Source organism: Cydia strobilella, chromosome 7 (genome assembly GCF_947568885.1).
Source record: "Cydia strobilella chromosome 7, ilCydStro3.1, whole genome shotgun sequence".
NCBI classification, from domain to species: Eukaryota; Metazoa; Arthropoda; class Insecta; order Lepidoptera; family Tortricidae; genus Cydia; species Cydia strobilella.
In genome coordinates, this window is record NC_086047.1 from 6585140 (window position 1) to 6608770 (window position 23631).

Genomic DNA, 23631 nt, shown 5'->3' on the forward strand with positions numbered 1-23631 from the left:
GTAGAATTGACTTTTAAATGTGACGTTTTAAACCAAAAGGTACCACATTGTCGCTCGTCGATAAGGTTGATTTCGAATTGAAGCTATATGGAAATAGCGCCTTATTGACAACCGACAATAAGTACCCTTTTGGTTGAAAATGGCACAAATGATGATTTTGAATGATAAATATTTAATATCATTCATTTCGTATGGATTTGGTTTGATTTTATTTGATATTTTTACAGTTAGAGTTTTCCTTGCGTTAGTGTGGTGAAAGTTTTGTGTTTCACTCGGGGGCAAAATTTGTTTAACCCTCGTGCCTTGAAACCCTCGCGTCGCTCAAGATTCCACTTTTCGGAACCCAATTTTGGTCCCTCGCTTACTCGGGTATCAATATTATTAGCACGAGAGGTTAAACAACAACTTTGCCCCCTTGTAGCACAAATAACTATTGTACGTACCTTGTACGTTCTGATCGCTGTTGTTTAATGTATTATGCCCAAGTACCGACTTTAATTACTATAACTGCCCAAACGAGTATAGTTAGCGCTGAGAGTCGTACTGATAAAATTAAGATCCAGCTGTATTTGTCGATACTTAAGCAGCCAAGTGGTTGTGGCGCGTTCTGATCTGAGCGATGTAAGCGATCCAATTGCGGTTATGTATAGTCAGCAATACTATTCGCTTTGCATACAAACTTACATGCAGGGGGAGTAACTTTTCTCTGCAGCTTACTGGAACCAATGGAACGCGTCACTGAGTTATTTCAATTGCGTTCCTTCTGGCTTCCGCATTTTCAGGTCCATTTATCTTGGCGGGAGCACAAATTTATGCATATTTTATGAAGGTGCTAGGCGCACACTGTGCTGTGGTACTTACCTAAATTAATAGTATTATATTCGTATTTAGTCCTAGATAATTTAACAGTGTAGTTCTCCCTTTTCCGCTGCATCATACGCAAGTTTAGAGATACCATTAAAAAAAGTAAAAACGTCATCGCCTGGCAACACTCACTTTTCCTTTTGCGCTCAACGCGTCGTGATACAATTCTACGATTTCAATTTAAAATACTAATATTTTTGGTTTATACTGTTTGTTCTGATAAGAAAAACCATGCCTAAACGAAAAAATGAAGATATTCAACATAAGATTGATAGATTGGAAAAGAGGCTCGCGAAATACCGCGAGAGTCGCGAGACTAATGGTAAGTACTTATGGCTAAATCAGTCAGCCTTTATGAATTCTAGTGCTTTAGGGTTTATTACAACAATTTAAATAATGTACAATGGTCCCGTGGGGATATTTGTACGTAAATATATATATATATTACAAATAATCAAAGAATTTTCATAACCTCACTTATTCGCATGTCGTGTGACGCCATGTGCTTTATCGGTGCGATAAAGATTTTTAAGAGGTGAATATTTGCACTCCCGTGTGACGGGACTGCCTTTATCCGTGGGATAAAGTTAAAAATACTATAGAAATGTTATATTTTTTAGCTCAACACCTGGAGCTAGACCCCGAGGTAATGGACCAGCAAGAGGAGCTGGATCATAATGAAAACAATGTAGACTTGGGCGTGGCCCAAGATGAAAATATAAACGAAATCCAGGAGGCCGACTTAGAGTTCGGCGAGGCCCAAGAGCCTGACACAGATATGGGCGAGGCCCAGGATCTGAAATCGGAACTTGACAGTGAGTTTTTGTCGGCATTAGGGGAGTCTGCAGGAGGAGTCAGACAATATGGAGATGAGATTTACAAGGAGATCTTTAATACGGTTAACAAAATCCTGCTAGAGGGAATATCCAAACAAAATAAGGAGAAGCTTCTGGAAACCCTGCTAATTCCAAGCAATTGCAAGCTCCTGGATGCCCCTAAACACAGAGCTCATTGGAGTTATGAATAACCCGTCAAGAGTACGGGATAAGCTGTTGGAAGAAAGACAACAGGAATTGGGCTCGGCTATTGGAAGTATTTGTTCCGTTGTTAACACAATGTCAAAGCAAGATTTTAACAAATACAATGTTATTAAGAAGCTGACTGATATCTCACGCATTCTGTGCCACTTACATTGTCAATATACTGAAATAAGAAGAAGGTTGGTTAATCCATTTTTGGATAAGAACTTAGTAGAATCCCTGAAAGATAATAAGAGAGGAGAGTTCCTGGACATCAGACCAATGGGACCATCAGCGAGAGGCCGTGCCAAATATCCTTAAAGGTACCTTTCGCAGGCAGACTTTTTTATTTCTATAAATGTTGGTGTAATATAACCCAAGATCCTGTCATTTTGAGCTGGATAAGAGGATATAAAATCCCCTTTATAAGTCAACCTTTTCAAAATAATTTGCCTCAGAATAATAATTTTAATTCGGCTGATAAACAAATTATTTTGAAGGAAATTGAGGAACTGTTAAATCTTGGGGCAATATCAGTGTGTGAAAATGAGCCTATACAATTTTTATCCAGTATTTTCACCATTCCTAAAAAAGATGGCTCAAATAGATTCATATTAAATTTAAAAAAGCTAAATAGGTTTGTAGGTGATCATCATTTTAAGTTAGAAGACATTAGAACGGTATGCAAGTTATTAACAAAGGATGATTTTATGTGCACAATTGACCTTAAACATGCTTACTATATGTGCCCCATTGACTCTGACCACAAGAGATTTTTTAGATTTAAATTTAATGACACATTATATGAATACAACTGTTTAGCTTTTGGGTTAAGTTCGGCCCCATATGTTTTCACCAAACTTTTAAAACCAATTATAGGATATTTAAGAGAGAAAAGCATAAGAGTAGTGATATATTTAGATGACATTATATGTTTTGGATCCTCATATGATGAGTGTCATAATAATGTTCATGTTATAAAAAATATTTTAGTTTGTCTAGGGTTTGTAATCAATGAAGAAAAGAGTAACCTCGTTCCTTCCAATATCATAGAGTTTTTAGGTTTTAAAGTAAATTCACTTAACTTGACTCTAAGTCCCACGGATAAAAAACGTGAAAAAATATTATCCATTACAAACAAATTTCTAATAATACATCAGTGCACAATTAGGGAATTTGCAAAGATGTTAAGCAATTTAGTCTCTGTATGCATGGCTATCTCCTATGGTTTTATGTATACAAAAAACCTAGAGAGGGATAAATTTATTGCTTTGGAACGTTCGGGGGGAAACTATGATGGTAATATGGCTGTAAGTGAGGAAGCAAAACAGGATCTGAGGTGGTGGAGACAAAACATAATGCATAGATGCTGTGTTATTAAGCAATACAATTTTTTATTGGAGATTTATAGTGATGCCTCATTATCTGGATGGGGTTCTGTTTGTAATGGGAAAAGTGCAAAGGGGGCTTGGTCTGTGGAGGAAAAAGAGAATCATATCAACTATCTGGAGTTGTTAGCAGCATTTTTTGCATTGAGATGCTTCGCTAACAACTCCAGAAACTGCGAAATCTTATTGAGAATCGACAACACCACTGCAATTTCATATATAAATAGAATGGGTTCAGTACAGTTTCCTCAATTAAATAACCTGGCGAAACAGATATGGCAGTGGTGTGAGGCAAGGGACTTATGGATATATGCATCCTACATAAAATCAAAGGACAACTTTGAGGCAGATTATCAATCTCGTTGTTCACCTAATGAGGACATAGAATGGGAGTTATCACCATCAGTGTTTCGCAGTATAACTGATTCTCTGGGCGTCCCAGTAATTGACCTGTTTGCTTCACGTTTCAACAATAAATGTACTAAGTATGTATCTTGGCACCGTGACCCCTTTGCATGGAATATTGACGCCTTTACTGTAAAATGGTCCGATTACTTTTATGCATTTCCTCCCTTCTCTTTGTTATTAAAGGTGTTACGAAAAATAGTTACTGACAAGGCCACAGGTATAGTGGTGTTCCCTATGTGGCCTACACAATCCTGGTACCCCTTACTTAGGTCACTAGCAATATCTGAAATTATTACATTTGGTCCAGATAAAAAACTGTTAACATCTCCTTCCAGATCAACACACCCCTTACACCAGCACCTTACCCTGGGGGCTTGCATATTGTCAGGGAGGCAATGAAGAGAAGAATGTTACCTAACAAGGCAATTGAGATAATGATTGCCTCTTTATCTAAAAATAGTATTATACAGTATGACTCTTGCCTGCGTCAGTGGTGGCATTTTTGTATCACCTCTAAGGATGATGTTTTAAGTGCCTCAATACCAAAGATATTAGATTATTTAACAATTATTTTTGATAAAGGTGCTTCATATCAAACGTTAAATTGCCATAGGTCAGCATTGTCTTTAGTCATAGGTAGTCACGTAGGCACAGATGATAGGATAAAACGCTGGTTTAAAGGAGTTTTTAAATTACGACCAAGTATACCCAAATACTCTAGTACTTGGGACCCAGCTATAGTACTTTCTTATAAAAGATGCTGGTATCCCTTAGAAAATTTAGATTTAAGACAATCAGTGGTGGCATTTTTGTATCACCTCTAAGGATGATGTTTTAAGTGCCTCAATACCAAAGATATTAGATTATTTAACAATTATTTTTGATAAAGGTGCTTCATATCAAACGTTAAATTGCCATAGGTCAGCATTGTCTTTAGTCATAGGTAGTCACGTAGGCACAGATGATAGGATAAAACGCTGGTTTAAAGGAGTTTTTAAATTACGACCAAGTATACCCAAATACTCTAGTACTTGGGACCCAGCTATAGTACTTTCTTATATAAGATGCTGGTATCCCTTAGAAAATTTAGATTTAAGACAAATTACTTTAAAGACTGTCATGCTCCTAGCGCTCACCACTGGGCAACGTGTGCAAACTTTATTTTTAATCAAAACTAACAATATAAAAATAAATGATTCTGGTGTAGAAATCACTCTTACAGATTTACAAAAAACTTCAGCTCCTAATAGATTTATGTCAAAATTATCCTTACCGTCTTTAAATAATGACTTAGAAATTTGTCCTGTTAAGACTCTCTTACATTACTTAGAAGTGACACGAGAACATAGGGGAAATGATTCTCATTTATTTCTTACATTTAAAAGGCCTTATAAAGTAGCTTCCACACAAACTATTAGCAGGTGGATCAAGTCAGTTATGAAAGAGAGTGGTATCAATGTATCTGTATTTTCATCTCATTCAACACGCCACGCCGCTTCTTCAAGAGCATATAGATCAGGACTTCCCATAGACAGTATTTTGAAGGCCGTTGGATGGTCTAGCAGATCTCTTACTTTCGCTAGATATTATAACAGGCCCCTGATAAATGATGAACAAAGTGCATTTGCACGAGCAGTCTGTGATTCTGAGGCTAGACAGAATAGTTAGTTTAGGTCTTAGTTTTTTGTAATCTTGTAGAAGTCTGATTAGATTATAATATTAATAAGATTTATAATACTTATGTTATGGTGAGACCCACCTTGTTATGTTAATTAATATTAATATATCGACTAATAGTCTGTATAGGCTATATAAAAACCGTGTTTCTTATGTTTCGGTATCTTTGTTTTGTTTAACATGTTAATTTTTTATATGAGACCATGACTTAAACAGAAGCCTTAGAAGAGTTATGATGTTATGTTTTTGAAGAATATAGTTTTGATTTCCTTTATGCAAATAATTTTTTAATTTTGCCTCTAAACATCTACACTGTTAAATTATCTAGGACTAAATACGAATATAATGACAGGATTAAACGAACTTACCTGAAGTGAAGTTCAATCCTTATTATATGAAGTATTTAGTCCTAGATAAGGGAGGTTCCCACCCTCCTCTAGTAAATCATGTCATGATTTACTTCCCATTTATTGTATTAACGCTCTAAACGAAGTGAGTGTTGCCAGGCGAAGACGTTTTTACTTTTTTTAATGGTATCTCTAAACTTGCGTATGATGCAGCGGAAAAGGGAGAACTACACTGTTAAATTATCTAGGACTAAATACTTCATATAATAAGGATTGAACTTCACTTCAGGTAAGTTCGTTTAATCCTGTCATTGTACAGCATTGCAACTACTCACGAAATTTGTAAACACTTTATTGCACAAAACAAGTACATGATAGAGAGAGAATACAGTAAATGTGTACAAAGGTGAACTTATCCCCTTAAAGGATCTCTTCCAGCTAACCGTTAAGCAACTGAGAGAGGTACATACGAAATGGTAGTCTAACTAAGATAATTATGACGGCAAGACTTTAAAGAATTTTTAACTTGTTATATTCATGTGCAAGAATTATCGAAAACGATTGTTTCAAGTTATTGTCTTTCTATTTCGAGAGTTAGCAGTGTAGTTAAGTAAGAAGTATTACGAAGATAAACAATTATTATGTAAGTAGATTGTAGATTGAAACTGGTTATTTTAAGGCAACTGTTCAACTAACATTTTAGCAGCTGAGGGAAATCGATTGGACGTAATTTTGCGAAAAGGATCCATCTTCTTTAATTTGTCATTTAAATGAATTCCTTTTGACAGATAATTCATATTCTATTGACAGATTTTTGTGGATTGATCCTTTTTCCTATATCACCTCCTTTTGTGTTATTTTTGTCATTAATATACATCTACACGTGAACATTGCAAGATCTAACTGCACACAGATATGTGCAGACGTAACTTTCATTTGAAACGGGACGGAGAGACATAACTTTTTCAATTTCGCCTTTAGCGACACCACTGATTGGCACTGACACAGAGGAGGTGGCAACGCATTTCACAACTTTACCGTGAGAAATTTATCACATGATGTTACTTACCTATTTATATAGGATAGGATAAGATTAGAAATACTTATTCGTAAACATAAACAGGAGATAAATTAATAAAAATATGGGAAGGAGAAAAGTTCCACTAAATGGCCTTATCTCAGAATGATGCTAGCGACTTCCAGTACTTACATTTTATTTAAGAACATAAATAATAATATTTTCACCACACCAGCTGGTAAAGGCTCTCTTGATTGTTCAAGAACTGATATGAAAGTTGCATTTTATTCACATGTGAGGCAAAGTAATCAAATGCAAATTTTGAGTTTTTTTTTATGTTTGATGGTAGAATTGACAATAAAAATGATGATTTTAAATGATAAATATTTAATAACATTAATTTTGAATCGATTTGCTTTGATTTTGTTTGATATTTTACAGTTAGTATTTTCTTTGTGTTGGTGTAGTGAAAATTTTTGTGTTTCCTTCGGTGGCAAAATTTGTTTAACCGTCGTGCCTTGAAACCGTCGCAACGCTCAATATTCCATTTTTCGAACCACTCGCTACGCTCGTGGTACAATTTTCAAGTTTTTCGCTTGCTCGGGTATCAATATTAAACGAGTGATTAAACAACAACTTTTCCCCCTTGTAAAACAAATAACTATAGATACCAATTTGACCAACCCGAAATACGATAGATATGACATTTAATAAACATTAAATGTCAAGTAGACTTGTCTTGTAAAAATAGATACAAATAAGCAAGAAGGAACTTGTGTCTTGTTAACTACCTTAAACTCGTCTGAGTGCGTAACAAGAATAACAAAAGCAACTTGGTTCCTAATTCAAGCTGGCTAATCGCCCAGACGCTTACGGGCTTACGGCACAACGGGTGCTGCGGCGCGTAAAACACACACCTCGGAGGACAAATAGCTCTATTAATCACAGTTCGAGGCTCAGGGACTAGTGATGTGCCATAGTATCCAGAAATATTCTCTAGTAAGACATTTTGGTAAATATTTATCATCGTACGAGTACTAAAGTGATGACTGAAGTTAAGCAATCTATATTTATAAATGTGCTCATTAAAAATCCTCTATTACCTACTATAAAGAGGTTCGGTATCAGCAGGTCTCATATCGAGTCTCATAATAAACTTACATAATAAATATTCCTTTAATGTTCCTACCCGAGTAGGCACCGTAGGTATGTTAATTGTTTTTAAACCATTTTTTTAACTGACTGACAGTTTCAATATAAATAAAATTAAAATAAGCAAAAAGAACGAAGTAAAAAAATTCTGTCAATTTTTCTTTTCAGGATGTAATCGTAAATTCAGTGTAACCTTGGTTGGAGGAAGCACATCACTACATTTGATTCGATCCCCGTTCAGCACAAGGGGGGTATCACATGTCGTTTCCGAGTACTACCCTTTTTAGTGCGTAGGTATGCGTGCGTACAGACGTGTAAAGGTTGTTGATTCATTTGTACGAAAAGGGAGTGATTGACATGACATGTTAGGATAGGCTTTAAATTTAAGCTAAAATATAAACGTAACCCGAGTGTTTCCGTTACGGCTGGAATAAAAGCGATTTTGTACGTGGTGGCCGTAAGTTGGGGGAGGCCGTCACGCATGCAAAACTTATTCTGTCTCGTACAGGATGGGAAAATTCTCACTACAGATATTGTGCTGTTAACTTAGGTTATTTGTGGGCTTCGAAACAGAAAATGTTTTCAATGTAATTCTCTAACATAATTTTATTGATGAAATAAAACAATTCCAACGAAATGTAGCAAAGCGCACGCCCCTCAGGTCAGACGTCGACGAACAGTCTTTCCTTTGCTTCACTTTGTAGGCGAAGGTAACTACATACTCGTACCTAATGTATATTTTGTTAAAGAGATAATAATGTTACTCTTCAAGAACTGGTACAAATTAATAGATACTAAATACAATCTTAAATATAATCTACTTACATATTAGTACAGCAGGCATATATGATGGATGGCGTTTGATATAAATATACGTAACTTTTTAACCCCGCGCGATTTGAAAGAGCAAAATGTAGAATCATATCCATATTCCAAGGTTAAGCTTTCGTCGCTTAGATACTGTTACCTGCTTTTTCGAAGTTTATCGTGGTCAACTTGCTAAAAATATACTTATTAATAAGTATTTAACCTAAATGTGACTTAAAAGTCCCTAAAAGTTACCCATTTCCATCTTTCGTCCGTTCCTTAGTTAATCTTCTCAACAAAACAAAACAAGAACCGACTGATAAATCCCTATAGAGTATCACGTGTTTTGTCTTAGCTCGCTCCCAGAAAGCGAATCCAGTTTTTTTTATAACAAATAAACTTGATACTAATTTATTTAATTTCTCCTCTCCCGGTGTCTATGTTTTGTATACTTTGATAAGGTGGATAAATAAGGGATATTAAATTATTTTATATGAAAATATTTTAATTTGTGTTTTTTCAAGTAGACACACTTACTATTTAACACACTGGACACTGGAGGCTTTGGTCATTTTGTCCTTCGTACCTATATGACATCTATTTCAGTTTATAATTGTATTATTGTTAAAAAAGTAAGAAATATTCTCTAAAATGCAATGTACTCACGCTTAACATGCCATATTTTATTAACAGGTTCAGTGCGCGAATGCTCGAGCGTACGTGCCACGCGTTGGGAGGTCGGCGCGTGGCAACGCTGCTCGTGCTCGGCGGCGGCGCGGCGGCGGCGGCCGTCGTGACGGCGGCGGCGCGCGCCGGCGTTCCGGTGCTGAGAGCCTCGCCTGCACACCTGCATCTCTCTTATACTATCGCCAACGTGAGTAAGGTTTAGAGCGCGTTGTGCTTAAGAGGAAAGGGGACGATCTATTCTTCATACAATCTTAGTCCTCATTTTCCTCCCTGGATATTGACATTATGGAAAATATTTTTACAGTTTTATGTATTTTAGTCATAGCTATGCCCGACCTTTTGATTTTTTTCGTTTTTTAGGGTTCCGTACCCAAAGGGTAAAAACCTAAAAACGGGACCCTATTACTAAGACTCCGCTGTCCGTCCGTCCGTCTGTCTGTGAGCAGGCTGTATATTTCTTTTGCCGCTATAACAACAAATACTAAAAAGTACGGAAACCTCGGTGGACGAGTCCGACTCGCACTTGGCCGGTTTTTTAATTACATATTATAAAAGTTAGGAGCGAAAAACAGGTTTCATACAAAAAAAAATTAATGCTCCTTAACTCTTCGTCTTAAACGTATGACGCCACGGGGGCGGTCGGTGCATTGCAGTGGTGCTGGTGAACTGTTGATGACAGCGGACCTCGTCTGCGTGCGTGTTAGTTGTCGTCTTTACACGAGATACAGTGTGAAATTACTCACTCTTAAACGTGCTACCCGTTGGGCGGTCGGTATATGGCTGCGACACCAAAATATTTGAACCGGCTATTAAATTAATCAAATTAAATATATTAAAGCATAAACGAAAAAAAATATATAAACGTCAATATTTTTAAAGTTAAACTCATTTATATCTACTTGGTTTGTATGAGTTAGTGACATAATAAAATAAAAAAACCTATAACTCACTCGTGAGTCACGAGTGAGTTATAGCTTTTTTTTCAGAATCCACAACTCACTCGTGAACAATATAGGCCTCTGTCCTTCAGAACACCTGCATGAAATAAGATCTTTTTCGAACGAGTGTGATGAAAAACATATACCTATACTTCGTTTTTTTTTGCATCAAGAAAAAGGTAAACAATCTTGATGTGTGTTTTTATTGAAAAACGCTTTTGTAAAATAAGTCACAGCAAATATGTAACAATAATATAGCATATATGTTCATTTACATTCTTTTGCTTTCATAAGTAATATATAGTTACTATTTTTTTAAAGCGTTTTTTTTAGAAATACATGTCAGGATTGTTTACTATTTTGTTAATGCAAAAAAATGGGCGCATCGTTTGGCTTTTCAAGATGTTCGTTGGCCTTATAACAGAATACGCTGATTTTAAATAGAGTCAAGTTGCGACTGCATAATCGTTTAGCATCTAGTAAGATAAATCGCGTAAGCAGCAGTAGGTATCGACCTATCTACAAAATTATTAAAATGATGTCACTTTGTTCTCATGTATGGACAAGTACGACCGAAATGCATACAAATGATAACTAAATTACATAATTTAGATATCATTTTGATGTCAAAGTGTACGTTCGAATTAACCTCCAGTATATGTTTTGGGTGAAATTATATCGCGCAAAGGAAATTTAAAGGAAACCATTTATTAAGAAAAAAAACAAAAAAAAACCGAATACGTAGACAAAATAATAAAACTTAAACGCAGTATGCCTGAACTAGTTACTAAAGTTAAATTATTCAAAAAGCGGCCGAATAATATAAATTATAAAGCATTAACTAAATGTACCCGTTCATTGAAATGAAACTGCACAAAGGAAAGGATTCATAATATATGCATCTAATTTATGGAAGCAAAGAGTCGGCTGCACTTCACTTAAATGAACTAGGCATTTGCTAACTAAATTAAGTGAAAAAATCTTGCAAGTGCTCTTTTTACTACTTGAAATTCAAGGTGGAAAAGTAAGATGTAAAGTATTATTAGGTGTATTTAGCAACCAGCGTTATAATGTAAACAGGCACCTGATTATAATATGGTAAAAAAGACGACTAACTATTAGATAGTACGACAGTGTGAAACAATATGTAGTACAGTCAAGTGTAAAAATATGGGTACCCAAATCGTACTCAAAAATATGAACCATGGGACATATTTTTGAACGAATTAAGAACTATGGGACATATTTTTGAGTAAGTTGTCTACACCCATATTTTTACACTTGACTGTACCTAAATAATGATGATGATAACAGTTACATTGATTGACTACTCGTTTTTATGATATCGTTAGCTTTTTAAATACAGAGCAATCAATAAATAATCCTTACCATACTATTGAAATAGATAAAAATAAAACAAATTGCCCGCATAAAATTTAAAAGAGCTTGTTAGAGCTTAATTCGCTCATTTTGAAGAAAGTTATAAAGTAGGTGCCAGAAATAATAAAAACAATAAAAGTAATGCGAGGGCCCCGAGGCTGCCTCGGCTACAATAAATCTGTCACTGTTGTAAGTCGGAGAAAGAAACCACACTATTATCGCGTAATGAAAACAATACTGCCAGCTACAGGACAATAGTGTGATAAATGCGTTTACTAGCATTGCCTAAAGTTATAAAACCTAACTAGCAATTGGAACAAACTGTATTTAATTACACTTGGTATTTCATTTTATAATTTTCATGAATATGAAAACTTATAATGCCACTCAGTTAACATGAAAGTGCCATCATTTTTTATTGAGATTAGAACAATTTTTATATTAGATAAAAAATATGTTTTTCACATCACCAATTCGAAAAAGGGGTTTTTCTTCCCTGCTAGGAGGGATCAAAGTGGCACTTTTCTTCCCTGCTAGGAGGGGTCAAAGTAACACTTTTCTGTTCTAGGACACTATTTTTACATTTTTTTGCACATTATTTTTTTAGCTTAAATAACATTTGTAACATCATAATTAACTCATAGGTGATGTGAAAAGCAGTATGTGTCACATGGTAGCAAAATTATTTCCATCTTGGGCGTAACACACTTGAATCCCTCACTACGCTCAGGATTCTACTTTACTAACTACCGTTACTCTCGGGATTCTATTATAGAATCCTTCGCTTCGTTTAGGATTCAATGTACGCCCGAGGTCGCCGTAAATATGTCATTTTGCTCCCTTGTAACACAATGTACTATTGTTTACGTAATCGAGATACATGTGTAGCATTGTAGGTTGCCCTAAATAGGTGTGCATAGAATATTTGCTAAATATAGCAGTTGGATAAATTTGATATTGAATGTGAATAAATGGTTATTATTATAATGAGTTAATGACATATTAAATATAGTGTAAGACAAATATAGTATGAATTTCTATGTCTATGTATGAAATGAGACTGTCCTTTGACAAACTATACATTAAAACGGGTCACTTACTTAATTCGTTTAATATGTCTGTGTCTCAAGGAAGTTTTGTTATAAAAATCATATAATGATATTGTAGTTGCAGAGCGGACGCGTGGCTCCCATGAGCCATGGCGAAAAGCCAGGACCACGCTAGGAATATGATGATAATAACATCGTAAACAGAAATAATTTAAATGTACGCGCCACCACAGATAAAAGATCAATCCTTAAACAAACCATTATGGATATTTGTATTTACGATGCAAATATACGTTGGGTAAGGTGGGGTAAGACTAACGTAGTTTAATTTTCTCGGAGCATGACTAACAGTAGGAGGATTCCATACAAGTGATAGTCTTACAGTTTTGAATGATTCACGGTTAGTTTCACAAGATTTATATGTCGAAATATCGGGAGCTTGAAAACAATACAAAGATAATCACGGTCCATATCGCGGTCGATATAAGTCAAGTGATAGTCTTATCCCGGTGATAGTCTTGCGCCACCTTAACTTATATACTTTATACTGTTATTATTTAACTTCAATATAATATTATGTATATGTAGCATACATGAGAATCATGTTGTTAAACTGTTACGATTTAACTTCAATATATTATATTATATTAATAATAATAATAACTCCACGGCCGATACGGCCACGGCTTTCCACTCCGTTGTTTTCGCTGGTGTGCTCGCAAGTGGCTGACGTAACCGATTTTGTTTGTAAAAGTTCGCGAACATTGCGGGCATGTGAGCACACCATTCATATGTATAATTATATTGTATTGCCGCAAGTGGTCTGGCTTTTTATATTATATTATGTATATATGTAGGATACATGAGAATCATGTTGTCATTTAGTGGTTCACCGGCGATTCCGCCCGTGCACGGCTATTTATCGCGATAAAAGCTAGAACGCCATAAAATAATGCTGGGACGTGACGGGCCTCGTCATGTTGTCCTATATTTTTCCATCAAGCTGTAAAACAGTAAATAAATGTTGAAAATTTACGTAAATTAAAAAAAAACGGGAGTCGGACTCGCCCACTGAGGGTTCCGTACTTTTAAGTATTTGTTGTTATAACGGTAACAGAGAAATACATCATCTGTGAAAATTTTAACTGTCTATCTATCACGGTTCATGAGATACAGCCTGGTGACAGACAGCAGACAGACAGTATCTTAGTAATAGGGTCCCGTTTGACCCTTTGGGTACGGAACTCTAAAAAAATATTGCATCGTAACTCAAATAACTTATTATCAAATAAATCATACAATTTTTTTTTAATTTAATATAAATAAGAGGCAGTTCAAATTATACTGTCTCAACATACCGCTTTTTCATATACCTATGTGACCTGTTATAGCTCTAAATAGCCTACAAAGTGCTCATAATCAAGTTTTCACGGCATTTACTGGAGAGAGAAGATTGGATCAAATCAAATAGTTGGGATTAATTCTCTCCATTTCGTAGTTTTATTCGGGGACAATTTATTTCACGTTTTTGTCCTGAAAAACGTTTCTAGACGATTTGTCGTGAAATATTCGCATTTCTTTTTGCCCGCGAATGTGATCATGAGTTGGGTGTCATGGAAAATTATGGTCATTTGTTATCCACTTTAGAGGCGATTACGAAGTGACGTAAACTAATCCCGCCTCCTACAGAATAAATACGTAAATGTTGCTCTAGATTTTGTTTTTGGCTAAAGCTGCGCTATTTGGTGTTTTTATAATTATAGTACGCGTTCAAATAATTTATTTTTGTTTGCAGGAAATACTTCCAATGGAAATCCGTTTAGAAACTACAGCAAGGGAAACTTTAAATGCACTCAGGTACAGATCGAATAATATAATGTCTAAAATACAATACAATTTGTCATGGTTATAAAATACATACATAGTATAAATTACTAACAAAACTTCCGTGAGACATAGACATATTAAATATATTAATAACGGGTCACTCACGTGTTTTAAGTCGAAAACGCTCGACATGTTTCACTCCGTACCGAGGAGCGTCATCAGGAGCTTGCGTCGACGGTGACGGACCGGCGCAGACTGCGGGCCGCAGCCCTCCGCGCCCGATGACTCGGCGCGGGCGCCGGTGGCGGCAGGGGGGGCGAGAAACTACCCTCGTTTACGGCATTATTGTCAAATGATGGGTTGCACACAACACTCACTACGTCATTCGCTAATGGTTCGTCCACACTGTCCACCGACGTAGTACCCAAAACAGTTTTCCAGCTCGGAGGCACTGACCAACCACCTTCGAGTGTTTTCGACTTAAAACACGTGAGTGACCCGTTATTAATATATTTAATAGTATAAATTACTGTTTTTTTTTAGGGCTACTCTTCTGCATACTCACTGGCATACTTTTACTGTGCTTGCTGAGGAAGACATCTATTCTACTTTGAAACTGCGAAAAGATCTCTCGTCGATACTAGAATCCCAACCATTGGATCCTAATTGGCTTTTTCTTCCTTCAAAGTTTTCACGACATGCTATTTTTCGGTATGTATTGTTTTAATTTCTATAAACGCTTAACTTCTGTAGTTGTATCTACTTAGCGAAGAGTCTCGACCAACACCTAGAGAGCCTCTCGCTGGGTGGTTGGATCATGGGTCAGATGCAGCAGGCGGTAATTTTGGACACGACGCGCATAGTACGTCGGTTCCTCACTCTGCGGCCCTGACCACCGTCAGCTTTTATTTTAAGTGTTTTTACTATTTTACTTCACTTTACTTTACTTTTATATTCATATTATACAAATACGTATTAAATATTACGTTTTATTTGTGCAGGAGACTCGCTAAGATTTCCAGGCTGACTCGGGGCGTCGTGGTACTGATATGTGATATCCATTACGCTAAGCTTATTATGGATGAGGCTAAACGTTTTAACTTGCTCGATGGTCATTTTTTTTGGTTATGGATTGACGCATCCCGAGAGATCGATGTCTTCCGCAACATCGGTAACCGAACAGAGTACAGCGATACCGACAATTTAGACTTTGATAGCATAAGGGATAAGGAAGAAGCACTGAGAAGCGAGGAATTCGAGCGCAGTAAACGCGGTGAAGTAGACAATAATTTGTTAAAAGATATTAACGATCACGTTCCTGCGAAATACCTTGAGGAAATTTTGAATGGAAGTTCAAATGAAGAAAATCGATTTTTAGTAAATGACAATTCAAGAAATTCATTTTTTCATCATTTAAGTAGGAATAAAAATAAATCAGAAGCGCACAGTATTAACAAAAATATATTAAATATAAGTTTTAGTCAATCGTATGAAAGTAGGCGCAATATTAGTATGGAGAGCGTAAAAAATAATAATGTAAATAACAAAGGCGTTGAAACTTCTAAAATTGAAAACAATTCTATCGAGAAGGATAAACTGTCCTTCCATGTAAGAAATAACGGTAGACGTAATAGTTATAGTAAAATGAAAAATGAATCTTTTAACAAATATGTAAATAGTATAAATAAAAATAATGTATATAATGAAATGAAAACATTATTGCAAAGAAATATAAATACAGAAGAAGAAGTACATTTAAGGCATAGGTTAGCACTCACAAGTGATACTAGTGATTTCTTAATGAATCCCACGGTGCAGACCTCCACGTATAAAATAAGAGAATCGATTAAAAAGCGAGGAGAAAGAAAACTCAACAATGAATATGACATTGATGATAGATTGGAAGCAATGAAAGACAACATCACTACTATAATTGACAGTCTTCCTGTTGGACTATTAGCTTTACATCCCCAGCCAATGAAAATCGGTAAGCAGAACATATAAAACAATGATAATACATGTATTGCACGTTCATTTGCAACCAAAGCGATATGATTGTTAAAGCATAATACTCAAATGTTGTAGATCGTTCATTCGTCCGAGCGGCAGTGCGCATGGCGGTGGGCGCGTTGCGGCGCGTTTTGCGTGCGTGCGACGCGTGGTCGGCCCAAGCACAATTCCTTAGCGATGCCGCTGCCTCCTGTTGGGAGGAGCCTAGTGACGCTGCCGCCGACTTCTCTGCTGATTTTGTCAGGTAAGTGACTTATGCGGTATTACTAACTGTTGTTATGTATACTACATATTTCGGGGTAAATATAAGTTTTTTTGCGTCTTAAGATTTGTACTTAAGACTTATATAATCAGTTACAGAATTCGGCTGAATAAAATTTAATTAATGAAGGCTCGTTTTTGGGGTTCCGTAGCCAAATAGCAAAAAACGGAACCCTTATAGATTCGTCATGTCTGTCTGTCTGTCTGTCTGTCTGTCCGTCCGTCCGTATGTCACAGCCACTTTTCTCTGAAACTATAAGAACTACACTGTTGAAACTTGGTAAGTAGATGTATTCTGTGAACTGCATTAAGATTTTCACACAAAAATAGAAAAAAAAAACAATAAATTTTTGGGGTTCCCCATACTTGGAACTGAAATTCAAATTTTTTTTTATCAAACCCATACGTGTGGGGTATCTATGGATAGGTCTACAAAAATGATATTGAGGTTTCTAATATCATTTTTTTCTAAACTAAATAGTTTGCGCGAGAGACACTTCCAAAGTGGTAAAATGTGTGTTCCCCCCCCTGTAACTTCTGAAATAAGAGATTGATAAAACTGAAAAAAATATATTATGTACAATTACCATGCAAACTTCCACCGAAAATTGGTTTGAACGAGATCTAGTAAGTAGTTTTTTTTTAATACGTCATAAATCGTAAACCGCAATTTACCTTTCACTCACGTTTCACATAAAAAGTACATTGTTAAAATTATGTAATGTACGGAACCCTCGGTGCGCGAGACCGACTCGCACTTGGCCGGTTTTTTTCCTAATTCTGTTTTTCAAACTTGATCTTGACTTGCAAAAAAGATATAAATAGGTACATAAAACATAACTAAGAAATATTTTCCCAAAAACCAGAATAATTTACCGTTAGTTTGAATTTACCTTCTGGACAATGCTCAACTTTGAACGAACATTGAAAGTTTCCGCCTTGAGTGCAAGCCAGGGGTCTGCCGGGATGCCCTGAGAAACAGGGCCCTCAAACGTTTCGTAAACTTTGGCCCCAAGTAAGTAGTTAGGCACCCGTGTGTTTGTTTTTGTCCACGATTAGTATGTACGAAGTTACGAACCAGGATCAGGAGGTCATGTTTATATTACACTTTGGCTACCTATATAAATAGCGTTCATTCAATATGGTTATTTAAGCCAGTCCGTTTGTAACGTTATATCCTTGTTCCTTTTTTGATAAAAGGATAATTTGTTTCCAAATTTATTGTGAAAGCTATAAATCACTCGAATAAAGCTTAACGGCATCGGCTGTAACTTTTTAAGTGACCATTATTGGAAAAGTTGACACAAAGCCAAAGTTAAGTTTAGTGAAAATGTTCTTTATTATCCTCAAAAGTTGTGTTCGGTTAATGACCTTCTGTGAGGGAATAGGGGCCTATAGTGTTGAGACAGCAGTGAGTGATACCGTCCTTGGCCGTGATGGATCTCTCTCATTGCGGCATCTTATTAAAATACTTGCCGTAACAGGCAACTTTGCTCTCCGTAACTGTAGACCCCCGCGAATGGATTGTGCGGATCATCTTGCGAACGAAATACTTAATTTATTTTCTTTTTCCGTTCCTTTTGTGTCGAGGTCCGCGTTGTTTGCGAAATTCTTTTGATATATCAATTTGACTTTTGAGTCGGTAAGCTGTACTTGCCTAAAATTATGAATAACCAGCGATCCGCATTAAATTTATGCTTTATTGTATATTTTGTTTTCAGGGGTCTCTTTATTTAAATTATCATAGTTCAAATGAACTAGATTAATGAACAGGCCACACCCAAACTTGATGCAAGTATATGCGCAGTGATGTGTGCTGTACGTTATCATAAATTTCATCAGCGGTGCCGGTGTGGCCAATTCCTTAAACTAGCAAATTTAACAAGAATCACGAATAAAACATTTGAATTTGAATTTGAAAAGAAAGCAATGATAGGTACTTAATGTTAAGCTTGGACTCAATATTGTGAGAATTTCAATTCTCAGCGTTTTATCAGTTAACGTATAGTTTTGTGACGATGATATGCAACTTATAAATATAATAAACATCCTCGATACATCTCAAATGCTTCTAATGCTTTATTTCTAGTCATGTGTTAAAATATATTATAAACAATATGTTATTTACGCTGACATCAAAGTCATTCTCCATTGCTTCTAACATAAAAAAATTGTCTACTGAATCAGTCGTATTGAATCTAGTATATATTTAGTGAGAAATGCACCTAAGCCTGTATCTACTCATCATTTGGCAATATTGTATTAAAGCATTTAAAAAGTCGACGTTTGAATGCGCGGGATTGAAACTAGGGACGATAATGGAATGGTAACAAGCGTGTAGAATCATCGTAAAAGTAAATTGACCAGCGCATCCGAGAACGGAGCAAGATTACTTTTACGCCCTGCTATCTAAAAGGCAAGCTTGCGGTGTATATCGGGCCCACATTATTCTACATAAAACCTTATCTTGGTGCTGGTCACACTGGCGCGATTCTACACTGTCAAGGGTTTTGCTGCGAATGATTTTTCTTGTACCACATACGTTTTGACTTACTTTTATTATAACGTTGATATAATAAATAGGCTTGTGTAGCAGATATTGTTTCCTCATTCATACTCTATAAACAAATTGAATTATTTTCTATGAAAATATTTTAATTTGTGTTTTTTCATGTAGACACACTACTATTATTTATTATTTATTTCAGTTTATAGTTTCCTCATTCATGTTTGAAAATATACTTTATTTATACTCATCGCAGTCTAAGTCCTACTTAAGGTGTTATCATAATACTGCCCGGCAAAGATATAATTTTGCTTTAGCCATGATATTCCATTACAAGTCCTGTTGAGTGGATATTTTTTATCCAACTAGGTAAATTTGTATAAACTTAGGAATAATTGAAATGCAAATAGCTCGAATTTATTAAATGAAACATAATTAGGGTATTTACATTTACTTTACGGAAACGTTCGTTCTCAAACCCTCGTTAATAGAAGAGGAGAGGGCAACCGGTAAACTCGCATCAGAAGCGAAATTCACAGTGCAGTGTGTGTCTGACATGTCAATGTATCGTTTTGCTATTTTTGATATTATGGTGGGCATGTAAATACTCACATGTTCTTGCTTTGTAAGGTAATAAGATATTCTTAAATAACAATTACCCAGAATCCTAACTGAATACAGATTTAAACTTTCACGATTTTTACTCATTATTATTCACAAACGACGACGGAACTTAATCGCGTAAAATAAGATTTAAATTTACTTCCGACGTTTCGAGTACGGCGTTGTCCCCGTGGCCTCAGAGAAGACTGGCTAAAGTTGAGATCAACATCTTCTATATAGGCGCCGAGTTTTTCGAACTACCCTCACTTGGTCTTGATTATTAACTTGAACGTTTTACGCACTAGGGATATCACCGGATCGACACACAACACTCACGATGTTCGATTTTTCAACTTGCGATGGTTCGAAACGTCGGAGGTAAATTTTAATCTTATTTTACGCGATTAAGTCCCGTCGTTTGTGAATAATAATAATCCTAAATTCCCAGACAATGCCTATTTATATGATCTATGGGCCGATAAAGACGGACTGCAACCCGACTGCAATTTGTATGCAACTGCAACGTTGGCATGCAATTCCCATACAAGTAAAGTTCCTATAAATCTTGCTAGTTAGTGTTCACAATATTAGACTAAGGGCTAAGTATTATTTCCCTTTAGGTACTTATTAATAATTCATGTCGTGACAGAGAGATAAAAAGCGTTCCGTTATCGTAGCGCAAATGATTGTCACCGTAGCTAGGCACCCAGGTTTACTGAAAAAAGAAAATAGCATGTTTTAATAAAAAGGATCGGAATGCACAGTTCATTATACATTCAACGCGTCCCCCGTACATCACAGCGCGTCACGTCAAGCCTCAAATTCCCGGAATTCTTCGACTGTATGTATGAACTGGAAAGAAATTAATTGTAGCAGTAACGGTTAGGTTTATTTACGGTCGCGGCCTGCGGTGTTCGCGTAGTGTCACGCCGACAGTGACGAGGGTGGCTCGAGACTACCCTGTGGTAACCGATATTTAACTAAGCTGAAAGTGTTCTAAATACTCCTTGCTTAAGCAAAGTCATTAACATAATCTATTAAGACGACTTCTGAACTTGTGCTATGATTAGAACCAGCTTAGCTTGTGTAAGGTGATAAAATAAATTAAATACCTGAAATACCTGATCAATCATTTTTATTAATAAAATCACCAAACCAGCTAGGAATCTTTATTCTTTGAAATTTACTATGAAATGTACTTTTATGCAAATTGTAAGCTGTTCCTTTTGCGTTACTTGATAGAACGGACTTTTCAGCTGCGCTAATTTCGAATATTAATTATTTAGTCGCATTAACATAGATTAGATTACATAAAAGGCTTTAAATGTAGTTTGTTTGCCTCTCTCGTACCTCGAAACCTTCATATTATAACGTTTAGGATCATCATTCCTTCTTTAATGTTCATGGTATACCTAACTAACTTGTGCTTATGCAACATTATACGCTTCTATTCGTCGTATCACTCTTACTCGTTGCATAAAAATACATAAAAATTGATCAAAACTGTATTTCAAAAGATACAACGAATCATGTTTTGCCTATCAAATAACAACTCAACCGCTTGCTGTGTTTATAGACCGTACCAAAAAAATACGCGCGTTTGAAAGTTCAAGGTCGTCTGAAAATTCATGTATCTTTCACAATAAAACAAAGACGTTTTTCTTGACAAAGGTAAAGCCTTCACCGAGAAAATTCAATACGTATTTTGAGCGCTATTTGCCAACGAGTCAAAGTGGAAGACAGAACATTACCCCGGGTTTGTGGGCTTACGTTTCAAATTCAAATTTGTGACACTCAACTACACAATCGTAATCTTACCAAATTTGGTTTCGTGATTATAACGGTCTCCCTTAAAATTAATTACATCGTTATTTATTTTTCACCTCAGCAGCTCGAACAAGCCTACTTTCGTCACTCCAGGGAGTGAAACAATGTAGCTTTTTAATTTAGTGAAGGCCATGAACTATGGTACGGTACGGTACGGTACGGTCCGGTCCGGTCCGGTCCGGTCCCGTCCCGTCCCGTCCCGTATCGTATCGTACATATTATAATACTTTTTTTTCTGTTTATTCTGTGTAATTCGAAATACATTTTAACCTTTAATATGTTCTCACTACTGAGGTGAAAAATTATGTGTGCAACACGAGAGCAAAGTTATTTTACATCTCGTGTTTTTGAGTCCCTCGCTACGCTCAAGATTCTACCTTAGAATCACTCGCTTCGCTCGTGACTCAATTATAGGATCTTTCGTTTTTTCGGGACTCAAAATAAACACTCGTAGGAAAAACCAACTTTCCTCTCTTGTTGCACAAATAACTATTGTCAAATTGATATGACGGCGCAAAAATAACATCAAGTTTGTATATAAATCACTAATGCTTTTGTAAAGTTTTTTAAGAGCGGTATTTTATTGGAAAAAAGTTCCCGTAAACCCTTCAAGTATGGTCTTGGGATGAGAGATTTAGGGAGTTGCTCTTGACCCCTTTAATAGTGGCATCGAGAGGCACGGTCTTCAAAGCGTTATTCAATAAAATACGTGATCGGCGTGCGTATGTGTTCCGACTCCACTGTATAAATGCTGAATATTCCATGATGATGGATTCCATATTGTGATATTAGTTTTGTCGCTTTTGAATTTGTTTGATCATGAAAACACGATTGCCATTATTTATGTACACGACTGTTATAATCGAGGTTTTATTGTTAATTGACACTAGGGGCATTGAAAGGTTTTTTGTGCCAATATCTTGTAGATACCTTCTATTATGATAAATGCGAAAGTAGGTAACTCTGTCTGTCTAAATCTGTTAACTCTTAAAACTTGGTATGGAGATAGGTTTAGTCTCGGTGTAGGAGACCTATAATATATATAAGTAGTTTTTGCCACGGAGCTCATAATTCCACACAAAAGAAGTAGAAAATATACTCGTATTAAATTGAAGAACTAGAAAAACATTCTTATACTTTACATCATTTGTACAAAAAATTACTTCATGTTTATTCGTAGGTACTTGTAGGTCAGGTCAGGTGTCAGAAAGAAGCTTGTGTATATGAAAGGGGAAGGCATATAGAGGTAGGTAGTGTAAATATTTGGTACAATTCCTGTTTGACTGTTTAATAATCATACAATGCGTTAGCGTAGTAATAGTAACGTGCGATATTTGTACTTTTTTAATGACACATGATATGTAAAAATGTTTTTATTAATAAATGATCGTATCGTATCGTAATAAAGTGCAATCCAAGGAAGTTTGATTATTTAAATGAAAGCAACAAAATTCTTAATTAATGTAAAGTCATCATCAGATATATCGGAGCTGCCAAATTGCTCAAAAATATCTGAACATGGACTTAACATCTAGATAATAGAGGCTATGTTCAGATATTAGTGAACACCTTGGCCGCTCCGATATATCTGATAGCGACTGTACAATACAATTATTGCATTTTATTTTAGTACACTTAAATTACCTTACCTAGTATAGCCATAAATTCTGTTACCAAGTTATTTGTCTCTAGAGACAAATAAAGGGAATACTAACGAATTAAAAATTTCTAATAATTATTCCATGTTGCCAGCCCTCACCCAATAGTCTAGTTTTTTATTCCGTAGACTAAAATGACATTTCATGTGTTGCTAGTTTTTACTTCTTATATTTATATTTATAAGACGTAAAAAACTAGCAACAC

General features: G+C 35.8%; 2 protein-coding genes across 3 annotated transcripts in view; both read left to right on the plus strand.

The window, feature by feature from the left end:
• LOC134743020 (uncharacterized) overlaps positions 1-23631 on the plus strand; it is a 73815-nt gene that overhangs the window by 24826 nt on the left and 25358 nt on the right. For both annotated transcript variants that reach the window (XM_063676287.1, XM_063676286.1), the window contains exons 2-6: positions 9374-9554; positions 14530-14591; positions 15105-15272; positions 15563-16548; positions 16647-16815. In XM_063676287.1, coding sequence (XP_063532357.1) covers positions 9374-9554; positions 14530-14591; positions 15105-15272; positions 15563-16548; positions 16647-16815 — 1566 coding nt within the window. The remainder of the gene's footprint in view (positions 1-9373; positions 9555-14529; positions 14592-15104; positions 15273-15562; positions 16549-16646; positions 16816-23631) is intronic.
• LOC134743022 (multiple inositol polyphosphate phosphatase 1-like) overlaps positions 22115-23631 on the plus strand; it is a 34932-nt gene continuing 33415 nt past the window's right edge. The window contains exon 1 of the mRNA XM_063676288.1: positions 22115-22119. The gene's annotated coding sequence lies outside the window, so the exon portion shown is untranslated. The remainder of the gene's footprint in view (positions 22120-23631) is intronic.